The sequence below is a fragment of the Leguminivora glycinivorella genome, chromosome 24, assembly GCF_023078275.1.
Source record: "Leguminivora glycinivorella isolate SPB_JAAS2020 chromosome 24, LegGlyc_1.1, whole genome shotgun sequence".
NCBI lineage: Eukaryota > Metazoa > Arthropoda > Insecta > Lepidoptera > Tortricidae > Leguminivora > Leguminivora glycinivorella.
The window spans coordinates 12,439,019-12,464,082 of NC_062994.1; the positions used below are offsets into that span (position 1 = coordinate 12,439,019).

Sequence of the window (25,064 nt, forward strand, 5' to 3'; positions counted from 1 at the left end):
GTCTGTGGCATCGTAGCTCCCGAACGGATGAACCGATTTCGATTTAGTTTTTTTTATTTGAAAGCTGTGTTAGTCGGGAGTGTTCTTAGCCATGTTTCATGAAAATCGGTCCACTAGGTCGCGGTCGGGGGTTTTTCAAAATTTTTATTTTTAAGTCTAATTGTAAAACGGTTTACATAGACAGTGTGCCCCTTTTATTTTGTACTTTTTTTGCCAGGCAGTGCTATATACTTTTTGTACAATTTTTAACTGTAGTAATTGAAATGAAATATAAAATAAATGGAGAAATGAACTATACTTACAATGAACTGTGAAGGCTTATTACCAGAAAACATTAATAACTGTAGCTATTAAAAACATCTTATTTCATTTATTCTAGTCACTGTCTTCACCACTAGAATTTTGGTTATTCACATCACAAAAATTCGTCTTTCTGTCATAATCAGAAGCAATGTTTGCAAAATTGAACTCACAAGTTTTCACTTCAGTCCCTGTGTCACTATCTTCACTATTATCTTCCTGTGTTAACTCACTATCTTCACTATTCCCATCATAATCATCAATAACTGCACTTTTTACATCATCTATCTCATCAGTATCTTGTATTTTTACTTTATCTCTTTTGACTTTCTTATTATGTTTACTATCAACCTCTTTTCTTTTATGTGTGTCCCTCAAATATATCATTTCACTAAGTGTTATTGAATCTTCACCAATACTTTCATTTGAATCATCCGACTCAACCTCAGTTTTAACTATTTGAGTATCAAATTCTATGTGTTCAAACACACTGTGGTTTTGGTCCAAACTTGCAGCACCTGTAGCATTGTTCGGGCAAACGGTGACAAGTGAGAACTGGGCAGTGTTGACTAGTTTGATGAATTGGAAAATTTCTAGTAGTTTGGTGTCGCAGTCGCTGCAAATGGTTGTCGGGAGAGAGTCTACGCTAAAGTCCACTTCTGAAAATAGAGACATAAATATTATAGGACATTTTTGCACAGATTGAGTGAGTACCATGGTAAGCTCAAGAAATCTCGTGTTGCGGTTACTCAGACAACAATATATAGTAAATAATAATAATAATTAATATTGGGGGACACCTTACACAGATCAACCTAACCTCAAACTAAGCAAAGATTGTACTATGGGTGTTAGGCGGCGATATACATACTTATATAAATAAATAAATACATATATACATAGGAAACATCCATGACTCAGGAAAAAATATTTGTGCTCATCAGTCTCATCACAGAAATAAATGCCCTTACCAGGATTCAAACCCAGGACCGCGGCTTAGCAGGCAGGGTCACTATGCGCTAGGCCAGGCCGGTTGTCAATACACACAGATATTTCATTTATGATGAATTCGTTCTTTTTTTAATTAAATTTATTTTATTTTATTACAAGTAGAGATGGGCCGAATACGGACTTTGCCGAATACGAATATTCGGCCGAACATTCGGTTCAGCTGTTACCGAACCGAACATTCGGCCGAATATTCGGTTCCGCCATATTTTAAATCCTGGATTAGATTTAAAAACTTTTCAATGATTGGTAAGTAATGGATACTAAGGCTCTTAATATTCCTATAATTTAGTGCATAAGAAAATTTTGGTTTTGTTTCTTAAGCTACGTTATTTTAATTTCTAACATAATTAATTATTGTAGGTACTTATATTTTAACGCATTTTTAACTCCCTTTGGTGGTTTCTTAGAATGCTGATATAGGATGTCATTATCCGATGAATTACGAAAAAACTTACGCTATTTATTTACTTTGTTTATTCGGTAAATATTCGGCAATATAGCCGAACTATTCGGTCGAATACGAACATTGAAAAACTTGCCGAATATGCCGAATACCGAATATTTACCGAATATTCGGCCCATCTCTAATTACAAGTATTTATTAATACGTACCAGCTCGTAAATGGTTGAGCGTCAGCGTTGTCGTCTTTCCCATGAGGTAGGGCTTCTGAACAACCGGGGAGCATTTCTTGAAGTCTCCGCAGAAACGACACTGATCTCTGGGCGCTGGAGGCTCTGGACGTGGTCGCTTTCTGGAGATTGAATCTGTAAAAACGAAATGAAAAGCCTGTCACATAAATAGTAGATTACGATACATGTTCCATAAATTAAAACACGGCCGAAAGGAGTATTTTAAATCGACACGAGTTACGAATTGCCTTTTCCCACTAGTCGGGAAAGCCGACTATCCGGCCACATTTGTAGTCGGCGACTAGTCGGCAAAACAGGCCGATTAGTCGGCACTTTATAAGTCATAGAAAAATAGTACAAAAATGTACCGATTCGTTATACCTTGGTTAGTCAAAAGAACAAAAATATCTGTGATCATCACAAAAATAAACGTCCTACCTAGGGCTACCGGGCGTCATAGGCAGGATCACTAACCTACCCACTAAGCCAAACTGGTTGTTAAAAATAGAAAATGTGTAAATATTCTCATAGACCTTTGAAAAATTGAACTTGTAAAAAAGATTTCAAGCGCGAACGTAGGCCCAAAAATGTAATTCCAAAATTCTGATGAATTTAGTAGAAAATTATGCTCTGGCCGACTAGCCGGCTAATCGGCCACCCAAGCGCCGACTAGTCGGTAGTCGGCCTAGTCGGCCAAATCAATAGTCGGTACATCTCTAATAAAAAACATCGGTGGTAGCCTAGCGGTAAGTAAGTGCGACTTTCGTTTCGGAGGTCGCGGGTTCGAACCCCGGCTCGCACCAATGAGTTTTTCGGTGAAGGAAAACATCGTGAGGAAACCGGACTAATTCCAATAAGGTTTAGTTACCCTTCGGGTAAGGTCAGATGGCAGTCGCTTTCGTAAAAACTAGTGGGATTAGTCTGTTGTCAAAGCGGACCCCAGGCACCCATGAGCCGTGGCAAATGCCGGGATAACGCAAGGAGGATGATGATACATAGAAAACATCCATGACTCAGGAACAATTATCTGTGCTCATCACACAAATAAATGCCCTTACCCGGAATCAAATCCAGGACCCCAGGACAGGAATGTATAACATTGACAATTCACAACACAGTACAGAAGTACAGACCTAGCGATGAAAGAGTAAGTAAAGACAAGTACACAGTGGTTACATGTATGCATTCTTACCATTAACAGGGGTGTCGCCTGCCCCAGCTTTATCCGAGGTCTTGTCACCAGGCACCCGTGGGACAGTACTGATAGTACTTATAGCCTTCGGAGTCTCTGAAACCACAGTTAACTATTTAAAGTCCCCGTTTGCAATTTTAACGACCGGTCTGGCGCAGTCGGTAGTGACCCTGCCTGCTGCGCCGCGGTCCCGGGTTCGAATCCCGGTAAGGGCATTTATTAGTGTGATGAGCACAGATATTTGTTCCTGAGTCATGGATGTTTTCTATGTATATAAGTATTTATATATTATACTAGCTGCCCGGCGTACTTCGTATCGCCTTATACTTGGAGGCGCAAAACATGGGGCAAGGCAAAGAAGTGACCATTTTTACTTGACACAATTAAGTAGCTAGTTCATTAATTACATTATAGCGTACCTATTTAATATACACATACCCATAGCTGGGCATTAACTCGTTAATCCGTTAATCGTTAATTAACGAAGTTAACATTTCGATTAACGGATTCGACAGACAGACACGAGAGACGGATTTTCGGAACGGACAGACAGACATGGCGAAACTATAAGGGTTCCTAGTTGACTACGGAACCCTAAAAATATACTATTTTTATTTTATCTCAAAATACAAATCACAGCAATAACAGTTGACAACGTCTAACAGATTTTTTTTCTGTTATGACAGCTCATTCTCATTCATTTCATTTTAAGCAATATTTTTTAGCCGCATTACCTGCACGGGAGTCATTATTGGTCCCCAAAACTAATGAATTCAATGGCTCTGGAGGCGGGAGTAATTGGGGCAGCTTTACTTTTCCATTGGCACAACATAGTCCATCAGGTTCACCAATGTATTTTATAGCCTTACAATAACGACAGATGCTTGTCATTTCTCCAATTGTTACCGATTTGTCGGCACCGTAATCTATTTCCGGTTGGTAGTGGAATGCTGCGCGTTCCAGGACCACAGGAGCATCGAGTCTACGTGATCGGTCCATTGCATTGCGTCGTTCTCGCTGTCGTTGTAATTGATGAGCATCGTGTTGTTGCATTCTTCGTCTATCCGCTTCATTATTAGTACGTCGCGAACGCAATTGTGACATACTAATGCGGCTGTTTTCATAAAGGTGCGTTTAAACGGCGCGTGTTAGCACGATCTTACGCGAGCCGAGCCGTCCGTGTAGATGCGGCTCGGCTCAATACGAACGCGAGCCTGTGCGTTTACACGGCGCGAGGTAGCACGATCCTACGCGAGCCAAGCCGTCCGTGTAGATACGAACGCGAGCCTGCTCGCGCAGCGTGGCGGCACATCGCGCTGTTGAAGCGCCGTCCGCTTGTCCGTTCTGCAATATGAATAAACAAAAACGCCTTGCTGCAGCAGCAGCTACTGTTATTTTGCTCGGTAGTGAACATTTACTACAAAAAGAAAGACGATGGTGGATTCGTGTCCACGCATCGTGGACATTGTTGCGATTTTTGTGCCCTAGATGTTTTGGGTTCCATATTGATGGTTCCTCTTCATAGACATAGACATAGACATTTTATTAATGATGATATTATAAATATTACACGTTCATCAATAAAATTATTTAACAGCAATTAAATTAAGATTATTACAATTTCAGTCTAGTTATAATTTCGAATATTTAATTGAAAGATGCATTCATTGATTATATTACATATGATATGTCATTTAGATTTGTTAATTTGATTTTATACATAATTATTATTTTATTCTAATATAAGTTATTTGGTAGGTCAAAGAAATCTTTTATGTCATAGAAGGAGTACTCTAAGAGCCACCTTCTTAACTTTTTTAAAAATTGGTGGGTACTGCCTGCATTTTTTATTTCTGCTGGTAGTTTGTTGAAGACTCTAGGTCCTATGTGAGACATGATTTTAGACGACTTAGTCAGTTTGGTAGTATGAGTTTGGAGTTGATTTCTCGAGCCCTGTCTGGTGCGAGTGATTTTTTTGAACGGGTAAGAGTCCAAATTTTCATTGACGTGCTTTGCCACGTCGTAAATGTACTGAGAAGGCAGTGTGAGAATATTGTACTTTTTGAATAGGTTTTGAGCCGGAGTACGAAGTGGAACGGAAGATATAATGCGGACAGCTCGCTTTTGCAGAATGAAGACGCGTCGCCATTCGGCTGCCGTAGCCCATAATTCTAAACCGTAACACATAACTGAGTGAAAAAGTGAGTAGTAACACGAACGGAGTTCTTTGGAGGGTAGGACTCGGGATAGTCGACCCAAGGCATAGCATGCACCAGATAGTTTACCACATAAATTATCTATGTGAGCGTCCCATTTGAGACCGGAATCCAGTGTGATGCCTAAAAATTTGCTGTGTTGTATCTGTGGTAGTGTAGTGCCATTAATGACAATGTTAAGCGGGTCGGGAGGTCTCCCACCAAGGTTAATGTGGAGGATTTGTGTTTTGGTTAAGTTTAACACTAAACCGTTTACGCGGAACCAGCCGAGCAGTCTATCCATGTCGGACCTGAGGAAGGCTTCCAGCTGCTGCACTGTGTTAGCCGTGATAATGTTGCATGCATCGTCCGCGAAAATATACATGTCTCCGCAGACGGCGTTAGGGAGGTCATTAACCTGAATTAGGAAACACAAATTAGCAAGTGAAGATCCCTGCGGAACGCCTATTTCAACGCCACCATAATCAGATTTAACCTGGCCAATGATTTTTTGAAGTTCGTTGAAGGGCCTTACAGTAATAAGATTGCTCGGCTTTAGTCAGTGATTCCTCAAGTTTTAAAGATAAAGAAAGTGTTAACATAATCATATAATATAATTTAATAAAGCTTTGAATCATATCATTGCTCCACTCCATAATTCGAACACATAAAAACGCCGATAAAAAACTTAAAACTCGACTTCCGTTGTCGCGCGCTTTGTACCATCTGTTTAGACGGCGCGTATTAACACGAGCCGAGCCGAAGATGGCGCGCGCGCCTTTGATCCGTGTCGAAAAAACCGACAAGTGATGGATCGCGCGAACTTTGCCGAGCCGAGCCGAGCCGCGCCGAGCGTAGCTGTTTAAACGGCGCGTGGCGCGCCGGATCACGAGCCGAGCCAGGCTCGGCTCGCGTTATCGCGCGCCGTTTAAACGCACCTTTAGCTGCCTCTCGTTGGTCATCGCTGCGATTAGCACGCTGGCTTGCTCTTTGAACATTTGTGTTACTTCGACGACCTAAATCTGGTTTTTTCTTTGGCATAGCCACAAAACAATTTTCACACAAAATCAAGTGAAATTTGCAAGACGTGTGCGTTCCTTCCGATTTAGTATTATTTCTTACAGTTTACAATTAAAATACTAAACAGCACAGACTATAGACCAATCAAGCATAGACTATAGACCAATAAAGCATAGACTACTTAAAATAGCTGTGATAGTGCGATAGTGCTTACAAATAGTGCGATAGGGACGGCCTGCTATTTTATCGTCTATCGCACGACCATGCTTCCCGTGCTGGCCGCTACATATTAAGGTGGATGATACACTGGCTCCGGTTGTGCGATGCGAATCGGAGCCAGTGTGACATCCACCTAATCAACTACTTGTTGCACGATTAGAGTGAGATGGAGCAATAGGTAGAGAAGGACAAACATGTATTGCCTCACTCTATCGCTCTATCTCACTCTAATCGAGCAACCGATCGCCATGTGTGTAGAGATCTTGAGGATTGTGATCGTTTCGGTTTCCTTCGCCTAAGTTTTGCACGGAGCGAATGTAATAATTTATTTTATCTCAAAATACAAATCACAGCAATAACAGTTGACAACGTCTAACAATTTATTTTATCTCAAAATACGAATCACAGCAATAACAGTGACAACGTCTAACAGATTTTTTCTGTTATGACAGCTCATTCTCATTCATTTCATTTCAAGCAATATTTTTTAGCCGCATTACCTGGCCGCTACGCTACATATTAAGGTGGATGATACACTGGCTCCGGTTGTGCGATGCGAATCGGAGCCAGTGTGACATCCACCTAATCAACTACTTGTTGCACGATTAGAGTGAGATGGAGCAATAGGTAGAGAAGGACAAACATGTATTGCCTCACTCTATCGCTCTATCTCACTCTAATCGAGCAACCGATCGCCATGTGTGTAGAGATCTTGAGGATTGTGATCGTTTCGGTTTCCTTCGCCTAAGTTTTGCACGGAGCGAATGTAATTATTTATTTGCGATGGTACCGGTTCATCACTACTTTTGTGAAGTATAAAATTAATAGCTGTAACAAACTGTCAGATTTGGTTCGAGTCGGACAGCGGATTTAATTCGCTCCGAACCATATCCGGCCGTCTGTAGAGCACGCGGACCAAATCCGACCGGTCCGGCCCGAACCAAATCTAACCGTCTGTTACAGCTATTAGAGAAAATTTATAAATCTGGCAAGCAATTTGACAATGACAACTTCATAGACTACTTAAAATAGCTGTAACAGACGTGTGCGTTCCGATTTAGTATTATTTCTTATTTCTTTAACGGAATAATGACTAATTTTCACATTATTTTGCCATTCCTTATTTTTTTAACGGAATAATTACTAATTTTCACATTATTTTGCCATTCCTTATTTCTTTAACGGAATAATTACTAATTTTCACATTATTTTGCCAAGATTAATAAAATCACAATGCGTTTGGAACACATCCGTCATTAATGTAAGTTTGGAACGCACCTGTCATTAACGTCACGTCATTGTCAAGTGTTGGAGGTTGTGATTTATGATAAACTCCATAGACCAATTGTCTGTCAAAGCAAGCCACTATTTATTATTTTTTTCTTTATGTCATTCTTGTTCAATCATTCTATGTAAATAAACGTATACAATATTTCGATCCACTTAATATACTTTATTATGGTAGCAGATCACGGAGTATTTATATGAATTTACAAGATATATTCTAAATGAGTGAAAGAAAATAAATTACGTCCATAACGTAAATAAATTTTCAAAAATAAGTTCGCTAATTTCAAATTTTCAAAACAAATTCTATCAAGAACCGTCATTATGTCAACTTCCACAACAACGTGTAAAATTGATATTGGTCGATTAGAAGGTAAAGAAAATTGGACGACATGGAAATGCAAGGTACTGTTACTGCTAAGAGGTACTCCTGGAGGCCTAGATGCTATCAACGGCAATCTAAAGCCACCGACTCAGCCAGTCTCAACAGCATCCGCCGATGTCATGGCAACTTATAAAGATGCTCTACAAGAATATAACAAGACGGATAGTGCAGCTATGCTTATTTTAATGGCTAATATGTCTGACGTTACTCTACAAAAAGTCATGAGATTAACCAGTGCTAAACAAATTTGGGATGAGCTTCACACCCTATTTGACGGCACGTCAGAAGATAAAAGCTATAATTTGTGCTACAGCTTCTTCAGCTATCGCAAGGATCCCCTTCATGACATGTCAATGCACATATCTAAGCTTAAAAACATATGGCATGAACTCAAGGTCGAACTTCAAAAGGATAAGCATGAACTTCCTGACATCTTACTTATTTGCAAGATTCTTGAAACGCTCCCCGATGACAGTTACTTCCCGTTCAAGTCAAGCTGGATGCTTATGTCTAAAAAGGATCGTAACATTGACAATTTGACAGCTCAAATATGCAGTTACGAAAGATCTTTGACAAGTAAAGAATCGGAAACATCTGAAGCACAAGCACTAGTGTCACTGCATTCCGCACGTAATAAAGCTAAGAAGAAATGCGGGTATTGTAAAATTCTTGGACACAATGTCAAACAATGTCACAAATGGATTTCGGATGGAAAACCTCCAAAAGTTGAACCATCGAATACCAAGACTGTTAATACAAACTTGAACCTTACTCTAATGCAAGTAGAGGTCAACGGGACAGTCACAAATCTAGTAGATCCTGAGAATTGGTATGTCGACAATGGAGCTACAAGTCACGTAACCTGTCGAAGTGATGTATTCTCCAGCTTTCAACATTTCAATCATGATCAAACGGTTACATCTGCCAATGGATCTAAAAACAAAGCAATTGGAAAAGGAACAGTTGAATTATTAGCAAAAGTCCATGGTCATCAAGAACGAATCCAACTATGTGATGTCTGGTACGTCCCTGAAATTAAACGAAACCTATTTTCTGTACTTGCTGCTCAAGATAAACTTGATAACAGTGTCTTTACATCTGAAAGAGAATCCTGTCAACTGATACATGATGGAAGAGTTAAATTGATTGGATCACGAATCAAAAATGGAGGTCTCTACAAACTAAATGTTACTGTATCGAATCAAAATCCAGAATTGAACGTGGTGTCAACAGAAAACACTTTACAACTATATCACGAGAGATTTGCTCATCAGAACAAAAGACATGTTAAACAAGTGATTGAAAAGGAACTTGGCATTAAAGTTAAACTTGATTCAGAATTATGCACTGGATGCATCTACGGAAAAGCACACAGACATAAATTTGGAACAAGACAACAAGCTAATGCACCAGGTGAGATTATACATACCGACGTATGTGGCCCTTTTCCAAATTCATTCACAAATTTGCGCTATTTTGTATTGTTTAAGGACGGCTACAGCAAATATCGTCATGTTTACTTCATCAAGCATAAGTCAGAAGTTAAAGACAAACTCGTGCAGATGATCAACGAAACGAAGACTATTGGCCATACCATAAAAACAATACTTAGCGACAATGGCGGTGAATTTAAAAATGAAGCAGTTGAGAAAATTCTTCAATCTCATGGTATTAAACACCGATTGACAATGCCTTACACAGCTGAGCAGAATGGATCCAGTGAAAGAGAAAATCGCACTCTTATAGAAGCTGCTCGCGCCATGATGCACGCTCACGAGGAACTCCCACTTGCCTGTTGGTCAGAGCTCGTCAATACGGCTGCTTATATCTTAAACAGAACCGGACCAACCTCACAAGAAGGAAAATCACCATTTGAACTCTGGTTTGGAAAGAAACCTGCAATAAAACATTTGAGAGTCATTGGAACAGAATGTTTTGCTCACGTTCCTAAACAGAAGCGAACAAAAATGTCCAGAAAAGCCCAAAAATGTATATTGATTGGGTACGAAGGTGATGATGGCTATCGGTTACTTGGTTTTAACAAAAATAAAGAACCAACACTTATCAGGTCGAGAGATGTAACCTTTAACGAATCTATAATCAGATCTGTTGGATTAGAATCAGATGCTCCTAATGCAAATGATCAAGAACCCACTACTGAAATAGAAATCCATTTCCCAACGGCAGAGGAAAATCATCCAATCTTTGATGCAAGGGAGGATATAGAGCAAGAGGACGAAGTATCTTCTGATATGCCTCAAATCTCAGATGATTTACCATGTCAACAAGAGGAAGATCCTGTAGAAAGGTATGATACTCCTGAACCTGATGGATGTCGAGTTAACTACTCTGATGATCATGAAGATCATGAAGAAAATGATGATCATGATGAAATTCCTCAAACGAGAGTTCTCAGAGATAGATCGAAACTAAACCCTCCAGTTCGATATGACGATTTTATCATGTCAGCTATAGTTGAAGATTTAGATGAGCCCAAAACTTACAAAGAAGCCATGAAGAGTCCTCAAAAAGCTGAATGGATAAAAGCTATGGAAAGCGAGGTTAAATCCTTAAACTTAAACAAGACTTGGATTCTTGTAGACCAACCTAAAGATCGAAAACTAATCTCTTGTAAATGGGTCTTCAAAAAGAAAACCAATGCAGATGGAAGTCTTGATAAGTATAAAGCCCGACTCGTAGCGAGAGGCTTTACGCAAGAAAAAGGATTAGACTACGACGAGACCTTTAGTCCTGTTGCTAGAATGGCAACTATACGCTCAATTCTTAGCATTGCAGCGAATGAAAGACTTTCCCTCACGCAATTCGATGTAGCTACAGCTTTCTTAAATGGTTCGATAAGTGAAGATATCTACATGAACCAACCAGAAGGTTACAATGATGGCACTAATCGAGTATGTAAATTAAAGAAAAGTTTATATGGTCTCAAACAAGCACCGAGATGCTGGAACAAATGTATTGTTGATTACTTGAAATCAATCGGATTTAAGCAATGCGACATGGACCCATGTTTGTTTATTCGGAACAGGAATGGAAACAAAATCATAATGGGACTATATGTTGATGATGGCTTGATCGCCTCTACTAATCAGAAGGAATCTGATAAATTCTTAACTGAGTTGAAAAGAAGGTTCAAGATTACAACAAAACCAGCGTCATATTTCCTTGGTTTAGAAATTAGAACCGAAAAGGATGGTTCCATAAAGGTTTCACAAAAACACTATGTAAACAAACTTCTAGAAAGGTTTGGAATGAGTGATTGCAAGCCTGTAAGCACTCCTATTATAAAGGAAGCACAGCTAGATACGGAGAAAGACAACGATGTCAAATTCCCTTACAGAGAAGCTGTTGGTGCACTGGCGTACCTAATGACCGGAACCAGACCAGACATTTCATATGCCATAAGTGTTGTTTCCAGAACACTAGCGAATCCATCTCATGAAGATGTCCTGAGAGTAAAACGCATTTTCCGTTATCTAAAAGGAACTATTGATTCGGCTATTGTATATAAGAAAGAACATAAACCCGGAGTGTTAGAATGCTATAGTGACTCTGATCACGGCGGTGATTTCACTACTGGACGCTCCACTTCAGGCATACTTTGCTTATACTCAGCAGGTGCAATATCCTGGGCGAGTCGAAGACAGACATCAGTCGCGATTTCGAGCACAGAAGCTGAGATAGTCGCAGCAAGCGAAGCGGCCCGAGAGATAGTCTGGCTTCAACGACTATTTAAGGAAATTACCACCTTGAGTGAGATTCCTACACTGCAAATAGATAATGATGCAGCTATAAAACTGGCTCAGAACCCTGAACTTCATAGAAGAACGAAGCATATTGCCATAAGGCACTTTTATGTCAGAGAGCTAGTCACTTCAAATGAATTGAATGTGAAGTATGTTCCATCAGAATACCAATGTGCGGACATACTTACAAAGCCGGTATTTAAGCCAAGAATGGCATTAATTTGTGGCTTGATTGGTTTAGCATACAACCTATAGAAGTTTACCAAAAAGGGAGGATGTTGGAGGTTGTGATTTATGATAAACTCCATAGACCAATTGTCTGTCAAAGCAAGCCACTATTTATTATTTTTTTTCTTTATGTCATTCTTGTTCAATCATTCTATGTAAATAAACGTATACAATATTTCGATCCACTTAATATACTTTAATAAAGTATATTAAGTGGATCGAAATATTGTATACGTTTATTTACAACAAGAATGACATAAACCAATAGACCAATTGTCTGTCAAAGCAAGCCACTATTTATTATTTTTTTCTTTATGTCATTCTTGTTCAATCATTCTATGTAAATAAACGTATACAATATTTCGATCCACTTAATATACTTTAATAAAGTACTTTAATAAAGTATATTAAGTGGATCGAAATATTGTATACGTTTATTTACATAGAATGATTGAACAAGAATGACATAAAGAAAAAAATAATAAATAGTGGCTTGCTTTGACAGACAATTGGTCTATGGAGTTTATCATAAATCACAACCTCCAACATCCTCCCTTTTTGGTAAACTTCTATAGGTTGTATGCTAAACCAATCAAGCCACAAATTAATGCCATTCTTGGCTTAAATACCGGCTTTGTAAGTATGTCCGCACATTGGTATTCTGATGGAACATACTTCACATTCAATTCATTTGAAGTGACTAGCTCTCTGACATAAAAGTGCCTTATGGCAATATGCTTCGTTCTTCTATGAAGTTCAGGGTTCTGAGCCAGTTTTATAGCTGCATCATTATCTATTTGCAGTGTAGGAATCTCACTCAAGGTGGTAATTTCCTTAAATAGTCGTTGAAGCCAGACTATCTCTCGGGCCGCTTCGCTTGCTGCGACTATCTCAGCTTCTGTGCTCGAAATCGCGACTGATGTCTGTCTTCGACTCGCCCAGGATATTGCACCTGCTGAGTATAAGCAAAGTATGCCTGAAGTGGAGCGTCCAGTAGTGAAATCACCGCCGTGATCAGAGTCACTATAGCATTCTAACACTCCGGGTTTATGTTCTTTCTTATATACAATAGCCGAATCAATAGTTCCTTTTAGATAACGGAAAATGCGTTTTACTCTCAGGACATCTTCATGAGATGGATTCGCTAGTGTTCTGGAAACAACACTTATGGCATATGAAATGTCTGGTCTGGTTCCGGTCATTAGGTACGCCAGTGCACCAACAGCTTCTCTGTAAGGGAATTTGACATCGTTGTCTTTCTCCGTATCTAGCTGTGCTTCCTTTATAATAGGAGTGCTTACAGGCTTGCAATCACTCATTCCAAACCTTTCTAGAAGTTTGTTTACATAGTGTTTTTGTGAAACCTTTATGGAACCATCCTTTTCGGTTCTAATTTCTAAACCAAGGAAATATGACGCTGGTTTTGTTGTAATCTTGAACCTTCTTTTCAACTCAGTTAAGAATTTATCAGATTCCTTCTGATTAGTAGAGGCGATCAAGCCATCATCAACATATAGTCCCATTATGATTTTGTTTCCATTCCTGTTCCGAATAAACAAACATGGGTCCATGTCGCATTGCTTAAATCCGATTGATTTCAAGTAATCAACAATACATTTGTTCCAGCATCTCGGTGCTTGTTTGAGACCATATAAACTTTTCTTTAATTTACATACTCGATTAGTGCCATCATTGTAACCTTCTGGTTGGTTCATGTAGATATCTTCACTTATCGAACCATTTAAGAAAGCTGTAGCTACATCGAATTGCGTGAGGGAAAGTCTTTCATTCGCTGCAATGCTAAGAATTGAGCGTATAGTTGCCATTCTAGCAACAGGACTAAAGGTCTCGTCGTAGTCTAATCCTTTTTCTTGCGTAAAGCCTCTCGCTACGAGTCGGGCTTTATACTTATCAAGACTTCCATCTGCATTGGTTTTCTTTTTGAAGACCCATTTACAAGAGATTAGTTTTCGATCTTTAGGTTGGTCTACAAGAATCCAAGTCTTGTTTAAGTTTAAGGATTTAACCTCGCTTTCCATAGCTTTTATCCATTCAGCTTTTTGAGGACTCTTCATGGCTTCTTTGTAAGTTTTGGGCTCATCTAAATCTTCAACTATAGCTGACATGATAAAATCGTCATATCGAACTGGAGGGTTTAGTTTCGATCTATCTCTGAGAACTCTCGTTTGAGGAATTTCATCATGATCATCATTTTCTTCATGATCTTCATGATCATCAGAGTAGTTAACTCGACATCCATCAGGTTCAGGAGTATCATACCTTTCTACAGGATCTTCCTCTTGTTGACATGGTAAATCATCTGAGATTTGAGGCATATCAGAAGATACTTCGTCCTCTTGCTCTATATCCTCCCTTGCATCAAAGATTGGATGATTTTCCTCTGCCGTTGGGAAATGGATTTCTATTTCAGTAGTGGGTTCTTGATCATTTGCATTAGGAGCATCTGATTCTAATCCAACAGATCTGATTATAGATTCGTTAAAGGTTACATCTCTCGACCTGATAAGTGTTGGTTCTTTATTTTTGTTAAAACCAAGTAACCGATAGCCATCATCACCTTCGTACCCAATCAATATACATTTTTGGGCTTTTCTGGACATTTTTGTTCGCTTCTGTTTAGGAACGTGAGCAAAACATTCTGTTCCAATGACTCTCAAATGTTTTATTGCAGGTTTCTTTCCAAACCAGAGTTCAAATGGTGATTTTCCTTCTTGTGAGGTTGGTCCGGTTCTGTTTAAGATATAAGCAGCCGTATTGACGAGCTCTGACCAACAGGCAAGTGGGAGTTCCTCGTGAGCGTGCATCATGGCGCGAGCAGCTTCTATAAGAGTGCGATTTTCTCTTTCACTGGATCCATTCTGCTCAGCTGTGTAAGGCATTGTCAATCGGTGTTTAATACCATGAGATTGAAGAATTTTCTCAACTGCTTCATTTTTAAATTCACCGCCATTGTCGCTAAGTATTGTTTTTATGGTATGGCCAATAGTCTTCGTTTCGTTGATCATCTGCACGAGTTTGTCTTTAACTTCTGACTTATGCTTGATGAAGTAAACATGACGATATTTGCTGTAGCCGTCCTTAAACAATACAAAATAGCGCAAATTTGTGAATGAATTTGGAAAAGGGCCACATACGTCGGTATGTATAATCTCACCTGGTGCATTAGCTTGTTGTCTTGTTCCAAATTTATGTCTGTGTGCTTTTCCGTAGATGCATCCAGTGCATAATTCTGAATCAAGTTTAACTTTAATGCCAAGTTCCTTTTCAATCACTTGTTTAACATGTCTTTTGTTCTGATGAGCAAATCTCTCGTGATATAGTTGTAAAGTGTTTTCTGTTGACACCACGTTCAATTCTGGATTTTGATTCGTTACAGTAACATTTAGTTTGTAGAGACCTCCATTTTTGATTCGTGATCCAATCAATTTAACTCTTCCATCATGTATCAGTTGACAGGATTCTCTTTCAGATGTAAAGACACTGTTATCAAGTTTATCTTGAGCAGCAAGTACAGAAAATAGGTTTCGTTTAATTTCAGGGACGTACCAGACATCACATAGTTGGATTCGTTCTTGATGACCATGGACTTTTGCTAATAATTCAACTGTTCCTTTTCCAATTGCTTTGTTTTTAGATCCATTGGCAGATGTAACCGTTTGATCATGATTGAAATGTTGAAAGCTGGAGAATACATCACTTCGACAGGTTACGTGACTTGTAGCTCCATTGTCGACATACCAATTCTCAGGATCTACTAGATTTGTGACTGTCCCGTTGACCTCTACTTGCATTAGAGTAAGGTTCAAGTTTGTATTAACAGTCTTGGTATTCGATGGTTCAACTTTTGGAGGTTTTCCATTCGAAATCCATTTGTGACATTGTTTGACATTGTGTCCAAGAATTTTACAATACCCGCATTTCTTCTTAGCTTTATTACGTGCGGAATGCAGTGACACTAGTGCTTGTGCTTCAGATGTTTCCGATTCTTTACTTGTCAAAGATCTTTCGTAACTGCATATTTGAGCTGTCAAATTGTCAATGTTACGATCCTTTTTAGACATAAGCATCCAGCTTGACTTGAACGGGAAGTAACTGTCATCGGGGAGCGTTTCAAGAATCTTGCAAATAAGTAAGATGTCAGGAAGTTCATGCTTATCCTTTTGAAGTTCGACCTTGAGTTCATGCCATATGTTTTTAAGCTTAGATATGTGCATTGACATGTCATGAAGGGGATCCTTGCGATAGCTGAAGAAGCTGTAGCACAAATTATAGCTTTTATCTTCTGACGTGCCGTCAAATAGGGTGTGAAGCTCATCCCAAATTTGTTTAGCACTGGTTAATCTCATGACTTTTTGTAGAGTAACGTCAGACATATTAGCCATTAAAATAAGCATAGCTGCACTATCCGTCTTGTTATATTCTTGTAGAGCATCTTTATAAGTTGCCATGACATCGGCGGATGCTGTTGAGACTGGCTGAGTCGGTGGCTTTAGATTGCCGTTGATAGCATCTAGGCCTCCAGGAGTACCTCTTAGCAGTAACTAGGGTTTGCAATCCGGATATTCGAATATCCGAATTATTCGAATATCCGCCAATATTTTTATCCGAAAATATTCGAATAATCCAAGTGAAATTATCCGGATAAACGGATAGTTTCTATAAACATTATTTTTTATTTATAAGTAATATATTTAATAGATAGACGTCACTGAAACCAATTTCGATCAATTCTTAATACGGACAATGTTATTGCTAACAAGTTAACACCTATTTATCTTCAACTTCCCTTCCCTTGGTCCCTTGTTTTTTTGAAATTGAAATTTAGCGCCTCACTCCGAATTTAGCTGTTATCAGTTCCATGGCAATTTAGTACGCCAGAATTCCCTCCACTTCACTAAGAAATATAAGGTATTTTCCTTTTAAGTCCTTAGTTACATTCATACATATACAAAAATCGGTCTAATTACTACTTATACTTTGAAATCTTAGTCGACCTACTGATCAGCTTGGAAACTAAAACCCATCAAATCGCTGCCGAGCAATTTGAGGCGTTTTGGATTTGAATATTTAAATAAGTTCGCCTTTGTACCTCCTCCTTCTTCATTTTTTTAAATTTTATGTCTTGTATATTTTATGTTGGTGGTACAATAAAGAATTTGTTACGTACTTACTTATTTATCACCTCTCCCCTTCCATTGGTACTTTGGTACCAGCCACTGTGCAACTAAGGTCTAAAATGATCCACACCCGGATAGGAAGTGTCTTCGACTAATTGGTCTTCTCTTTTTTTGGTTATTCTGTTTTGAACGAGTACCTGTGCTCAGTTGCTCATTCCTATTCTAAGACCCTAACCAGGACGCTTTTGTTTAGAGCCTATTACGAAAAGAGTTTTCAACTTTTTATATTAAGTATCCGATCCGGTCCAAGATGGCATCTGGTACGGGCGTAGGCATTTGTGCAAATGACTAGTGACTACAGTGGTAGTATCAGCATGGGCAATTATGCCACTGTCTTTTAAGCCGAGACATATGCAATAATTACCTTTTTACATAAGAATATAGTTAGACAAACCCAAGGAAAGAATATCTATATACTCAGCGACAGTCAGGCGGCACTCAAAGCCTTCACATCGCCCAGAGGTGACTCTTGACTGGTATTAAACGGCATCCAAGCTCTTAACAAGCTTGGAAGGCAAAACAAGGTGCGACTGGTATGGATACCGGGGCACGAAGGCTTCATTGGCAATGAAAATGCTGATGAACTTGCCAAGGCCAGGTCTGAAGACAACGTCACAAGGAACCATTAAAACGGCTATGACGGACCATACAAAGGCTAATCACCAAAAAGAGTGGGATGCCCTGGTAGGTCTGAAGCATTCAAAGCTCTTTATGCGGAGGGTAGAATCTGGATGGAGCAAAAAGCTAGGAAAGCTAGGCAAAAGACAACTCCAAATTATAACGGGGGTGTTCACAGGCCATTACGGGATCAAAGGAATGTTGGCCAAGATGGGACACGCTGACTACACAGATTGTCGCATGTGCGGCGAAGAGGAAGAGACCGTCAGACATCTAATGTGTGAATGTCACGCCCTCGCCAGACAAAGAATGAAGATCTTTGGAGCAGGCTACCTAGTACCAAAGGACATCAGAGAGCTACCCATGAGCCTCATCATCCGATACGTGGAGATGGTCGAGAAGCTCCTGAATAGCTGAAGGATCTTAAGATCTAAGGGGGTAATTGCACAAAAGATCCCGATGGGTCGAAGTGTATCCGGAAGGGCCCCGCAGATTTAAGATGAGTATCCGATCCGATCGAGCGAAGGACCGACTCCTATACATTCTCGAAATCATTCAAGGCGCCATCTTTGATTTTTGCCTTTGACATCTTTCCTATATCCGATATCGGAACGGATAATATGACAACGCCTATAACCATCATCATATCCAATGATGTTGTCTAACGTTCCACTCTACACAAGCCATCCTCTCTACCATCCATTTCCAAGGTAAAGGTGTTGTAAGAAAAACTTCTCGTTATATCTAACACCTAACTAATCACTACTACTAACTGTCTTATATCGACAGCTCACCATCTGATTGCAAGATTTTAATCATAGAACTAAAGATAGAGAGCAAGGTGTGTTTTAATTTCTACAGTTTGCTGATTTATGCAAAAAATAAATAAAAATGTAGGTAAATTTCGCATTATGGCGCTCATCTATCTCAGCCGTTATCAATTCCACGCTTATACGCACCTGTAACATTAATTTTGTTCCATTTAATAAATTATCCGAAATTATCCGAATTATTCGAATATTCGAATAATAAAAATTGTATTATCCGAATTATTCGAATATTAAAAATCCGCCGGATAATGCAAACTCTAGCAGTAACAGTACCTTGCATTTCCATGTCGTCCAATTTTCTTTACCTTCTAATCGACCAATATCAATTTTACACGTTGTTGTGGAAGTTGACATAATGACGGTTCTTGATAGAATTTGTTTTGAAAATTTGAAATTAGCGAACTTATTTTTGAAAATTTATTTACGTTATGGACGTAATTTATTTTCTTTCACTCATTTAGAATATATCTTGTAAATTCATATAAATACTCCGTGATCTGCTACCATAATAAAGTATATTAAGTGGATCGAAATATTGTATACGTTTATTTACATAGAATGATTGAACAAGAATGACATAAAGAAAAAAAATAATAAATAGTGGCTTGCTTTGACAGACAATTGGTCTATGGAGTTTATCATAAATCACAACCTCCAACAATTTCGTCATATTTTCGTAAAAAACGATCCGCGCATCAGTGTAAACAATGGACATAAAGTAGTGAAAATACATCGCGATTCGTAATAATTGGAAGAAAAAGTGTGAATTTCCGAACATTTCGTGTTTTCGAAGAACAAGACCGAAGATTCTAGATATTTCGTCGCAAGATTTTACTACATAACCTACAAAATGGATACATACGTATCGGAACAAGAAACTACTTACGACTTAATACGGAAGATAGGAATAAACTTCAAAAAGCAAGGAAAAACACGCATTACGAAAGGCTACGTACAAGCAAGAATCGACACACTTAACGAGTATTGGTACAACTAATATCTATCTCACTCTAATCGAGCAACCGATCGCCATGTGTGTAGAGATCTTGAGGATTGTGATCGTTTCGGTTTCCTTCGCCTAAGTTTTGCACGGAGCGAATGTAATTATTTATTTGCGATGGTACCGGTTCATCACTACTTTTGTGAAGTATAAAATTAATAGCTGTAACAAACTGTCAGATTTGGTTCGAGTCGGACAGCGGATTTAATTCGCTCCGAACCATATCCGGCCGTCTGTAGAGCACGCGGACCAAATCCGACCGGTCCGGCCCGAACCAAATCTAACCGTCTGTTACAGCTATTAGAGAAAATTTATAAATCTGGCAAGCAATTTGACAATGACAACTTCATAGACTACTTAAAATAGCTGTAACAGACGTGTGCGTTCCGATTTAGTATTATTTCTTATTTCTATAACGGAATAATTACTAATTTTCACATTATTTTGCCATTCCTTATTTTTTTAACGGAATAATTACTAATTTTCACATTATTTTGCCATTCCTTATTTCTTTAACGGAATAATTACTAATTTTCACATTATTTTGCCAAGATTAATAAAATCACAATGCGTTTGGAACACATCCGTCATTAATGTAAGTTTGGAACGCACCTGTCATTAACGTCACGTCATTGTCAAGTTGTCAGGTATGTCAGGTAGGAACAATTTGTATGGGAAAAAAGAATCACTGTTTTCTAATTATCATCACAATATTTACGTGTTTTTAAACTGTCTAAACCTTCTGCGGTCTAATACAAACATTTCAATACCAAAATTACGTAAATCGGTCCAGCCGTTCTCGAGTTTATAGGTAACTAACAAACGCATTTCATTTTTATATATATAGATAGATAGATAGATATATCGTTGCCTGAGTACCCACAGCACAAGCCTTCTTGAGCTTACCGTGGGCCTCAGTCAATCTTTGTAAGAATGTCCTATAATATTTATTTATTTATTTTATCATTTTCACCATTAAGAAACCTCCTGATGGGCACTCGTAAAATTTACTCAGAAATCAAAATTTCTTACAATATCCTTTAAATATCGTTAAGCGCTGGTGGCCTACCGGTAAGTACGTGCGACTTTGGTCCGGAGGTCGCGGGTTCGAACCCCGGCTCGCGCTCGCACCAATGACTTTTTCGAAATGTACGTGTGAAATGTCATTTGATATTTGCCAGTCGCTTTTCGGTGAAGGAAAACATCGTGAGGAAACCGGACTAATTCCAATAAGGTCTGTTTACCCTTCGGGTTGAAAGGTCAGAGGGCAGTCGCTTTCGTAAAAACTAGTGCCTACGCCAAAACTTGGGATTAGTTGTCAAAGCTCCTTATACTGTGGTACCGTCGTCATTTTTCGTTTACGAGAAAAAAGAGAAAATACGTGTCTATAATTCTTTTGTCTAAATTGGCAGACTAATTAGGTCTTGCCTATTATATGTATTCTTACCATTAATAGGAGTGTCTCCCATGCGCCGTTCAGCTTTAACTGAAGCCCTATCATCAGGCACCCGCGAGACAGTACACAGTGTATGCCCCGTATAAGACTTAGGATCCGGCAACTTCAAAAACTCCGCTATCTCCTTAGGCATTATACCAAATCTATTTTTCCCAATAACATTTGCTCGGCATTTACCATTTCTATATGCTTGGAAAAATCGGTTAGTCGATGCCGAAGCTATACGTAAGTCTTGATATTTTTTCATTATTTTATAATATTTCCCTTTTATTACAAACTCTTTGCTCTCAGGTATTTTTATGACAAATACTTCTCCGTGGTTTTCTATGTGATTTGTTTGGAGGTTCGATAGCTCTTTACATCGGAGGCCTCCGTTGATTCCAAGGATTAGAGCTACCTGTAGACAAGAGCAAGAATTATATATACTTTTTCCTGCCTGTTATTGCCATGGTTACGGTCCCCTGAGTCACGCTGGTTTTATGCAAAATTATGCAAGCATGCAAGTAGTCCATGTTTGTAGGTGGCAAACTAAGGAAAGGGCTTGTTAACACCAGAAAAATGCATGTTTGGATAGTTTAAGTAGCATAATTTTGCATAAAACCAGTGTGACTCAGGGGACCGTAACCAGGGCAATAACAGGCAAGAAAAAGTTGATTCACCCAGCCATTATGCCATAGTTATCCCTACTAAGATAAATGAAACAGTATGTTATGATAAAAGTGCGGAAAACAGGAAGTTTGAAATGAGTGGTGATCAATTTAAATTATAGTGTATTTGTATTTTGATTTGTATACTGTAGAAGCTATTTTCGTTTAATAAAATGTATTAGACATGTGATGACGCAGACATAGATAGGGAGCGTAGGGCGCTGGCGATAAGGGCGAATATGATAGCACATAGGTTCAGAGGATGCACAGCGCAGGTGAAAATAACGCTTTTTAGAGCCTATTGTACTTCTCTGTATACTTGCAGCCTATGGGCTAACTATTCGCAAAGCTCGATCAGTGCTCTACGGGTCCAGTATAACAACGCCTTCAGGGTGCTGTTGCGGCTGCCACGCTTCTGTAGCGCGTCTGGTATGTTTGCGGACGCTCAAGTAGACGGTTTCTATGCCACATTAAGAAAGCGTGCCGCAGCAACGCGTAGCAGAGTGTTTGGCAGCAGCAACGGTATCCTGGGTGCGATAGCGGGCCGGCTTGATAGTCGCTATATGCAACACTGGTCGAACCTGCACCTCTCCCTAGCCAATTTTGAAAAATAGTATATGTATAGTAATTAGGCACTAAGGAAATTAACATAGTGGTAGTATTAGGTTTAAGTATTAACCTTGTATGGATTTTGTGGTCCGAAATAAATGATTTTTATTTTATTTTATTTATTTTTTAATAGTCAAAGTCCATAGTTATACAAATCCAAAATGTCGAAGGAAATAAACTTATTGGGAATAAAAAAAAAATTAAACAATTGAAGTGGGTGTTTTAAATTGACAAGAGTTACGAATTTCCTATTTTGCTGCATAAAGTGTATTCCTGGCAACCTTCAAATCGAGGGTGAACAGGAATCTTCTGGGCGAGCTCACTCCACATCTTTGGCTATGGCTAGTCTGTTGCCAATAAGCCCTTTTATAATAATAATAAAAAAAATAAGAGACTCTCGCTAGAACAAGGGCCAGGTGCAGAAGGCGATGATCTTGGACACGGCGCGGATAGTCCGACAGTTCCTCTCTCTGCAGCCCTAACCAGCAGCTTGGGCCCTGCCCCGTTGCTGACGGCACCTTAGGGTAGGTTTTTTATGTGTTTATATATTTTGTATTCAATCATATTCCTCTCTCTGCAGCCCTAACCAGCAGCTTGGGCCCTGCCCCGTTGCTGACGGCACTCCAGGGTAGGTTTTTTATGTGTTTATATATTTTGTATTCAATCATATTATAAAAAAGCCTAACTTAAGAAGAAAAATAAATAAAGAGGATAAAAAAATTGTACAAAGAAAGTTTGTAACGTCTGAACTACCACTATGGCCTAACTACTTGGAATTTCAAGCTTACCTTGATAGCAAGATATCTATCATCAGGAGCTTCATTTATAAACTTCTCAACATTCTGAATAGATAGCACTTTCATTTTTTTACTAACATATCCTTTTGATAGCTTCTTTAAATACGCGCCGAGTTGATAATATTCCTCGATATTAACTCTATGGCTGCGTTTCAAACCGCTTTTCAGCATTGAATAAATCGCCCACAAAGATGTAGGTTTGTATTTTGACGAGATTTCTTCAAAATACAACAACAACACTTTCTCATTGAACGAAGTTATGTTCTTTTCTTTTTGCCAAGTAATAAAGTTTTCGTATGTTGTCATATACCTTCCTTTTGACTTTTCTGGTAATATATCGTTCGACATTTTTATGACGTTATAATACCTTGCTCGTAAACGAATAAATTTCAATGATACAGCTAGTTATCTCTTAAAAATCAAAATAAAACAACGACGCGACAATGCAAACGTATCGAACTCGACATGACATTCTATTCTGACATTGATTAATACCACAGATAATGTAAATATTTCGTTCAGAAACATTACATTGTTTTTTTTTAAAGGCGCTTTATTCAAATTTCCTCTAAGGCAATAAACATTCGAGCATAATATGTATTTTTTTTATTCAGCCGTTTTTCAGTAACGAACATGGGTTTGTACGGACGCCAGGTGACCGCTCAACAACGGTTGGAAAATGTTACGTTTTCCTACTGGATACTCTGGAATCTTTATCATCCTCTTTGCGTTATCCCGGCATTTGCCACGGCTCATGGGAGTCTGGAGTCCGCCCTGACAACTAATCCCAAGATTTGGCGTAGGCACTAGTTTTTACGAAAGCGACTGCCATCTGGCCATCCAACCCGAAGGGTAACTAGGCCTTATTGGAGTTAGTCCGGTTTCCTCACGGTGTTTTGCTTCACCGAAAAGGAATCTTTATATTAAACAATAAAACAAAATGTGTAAATATTATTTACAATAGTTATTTATTATTCAAAGTCATAAAGTTAGATGTGTTTTTGTACATTTTGTTATATATGTATTACAGTCCTATTCAATATGTGGGAGAAAACAAAATAATGAACACTTTAGTTAATTTTCAACAAGCAGAAACCTCTGCAAAAGTAAATGATGCCATCATCCAAAGACCGTGAGTGCCAGTCTCACCCAGGACAGTAATTTGACAACTTTTAGGCACGCCACAGACAGTCTTCAAAATTCATAATCTTAAAAAAGATTTGTATGCAACCTGTCAGTTACAACCTGTTATACAAAACCATTCAGCTCGGAGGAACACGCCAGGCATGAACCATTCCACGGCTCTCATCAGAGCCTACAGCAAAAAGGCATCCTCAAATGCCTTAGCGCTGTCAAGGAACCAACTGCGCAACCTAGTGAGGGTGCTCACAGGGCATTGCCACCTGAACAAGCACATGCACACTATCGGGAAACGTGTAAACGGGCGGTGCAGATTCTGTCTAGAGTCTGATGAAACGCCCCTGCACATCCTGGCAGAGTGCCCCTCTCTAATGCGCACACGTAACGCGACCGCGACCGATCAGTGTGCACGGAACAAAACATCCAGCGAGCCAGATTTCGATCGGACGTCCATGCGCTCAAGGCCACGTCCACGTCCGTCGACCGATAGTTTGCACGGTTAAATGTATATTCATTGTCCAGATCCCCGTCCGCGGTC

The 25,064-nt window shown here is 39.1% G+C and overlaps 1 protein-coding gene across 4 annotated transcripts; it reads right to left on the bottom strand.

The window, feature by feature from the left end:
• Positions 1-104: 104 nt before the first annotated feature.
• On the bottom strand, positions 105-23,830 carry LOC125238594. 4 transcript variants are annotated; one of them, XM_048145946.1, is made up of 5 exons: positions 23,378-23,830; positions 21,325-21,730; positions 3,134-3,229; positions 1,924-2,076; positions 105-959 (listed from the first exon to the last, which is right to left on the bottom strand). In XM_048145946.1, exons 1-5 carry the CDS (start codon positions 23,732-23,734, stop codon positions 376-378), a joined length of 1,596 nt encoding a protein of 531 aa, XP_048001903.1. In that variant the 5' UTR covers positions 23,735-23,830; the 3' UTR covers positions 105-375. The 4 variants fall into 4 exon arrangements, with proteins under 4 accessions (XP_048001903.1, XP_048001904.1, XP_048001906.1 ...); XM_048145947.1 differs by lacking the exon at positions 3,134-3,229; XM_048145949.1 differs by lacking the exons at positions 21,325-21,730; positions 23,378-23,830 and adding an exon at positions 4,054-4,250.
• Between the last annotated feature and the right edge of the window lie 1,234 nt (positions 23,831-25,064).

Excerpts from the sequence above, each read along its gene's own strand:
- LOC125238594 (XM_048145946.1), bottom strand. The coding sequence starts at position 23,734 with ATGTCGAACGATATATTACCAGAAAAGTCAAAAGGAAGGTATATGACA. Across the intron at positions 3,230-21,324 it reads GGGAGACACTCCTATTAATG|AGACTCCGAAGGCTATAAGT; the intron begins GTAAGAATACAT and ends CTGTGGTTTCAG. Across the intron at positions 2,077-3,133 it reads AGGCGACACCCCTGTTAATG|ATTCAATCTCCAGAAAGCGA; the intron begins GTAAGAATGCAT and ends TCGTTTTTACAG.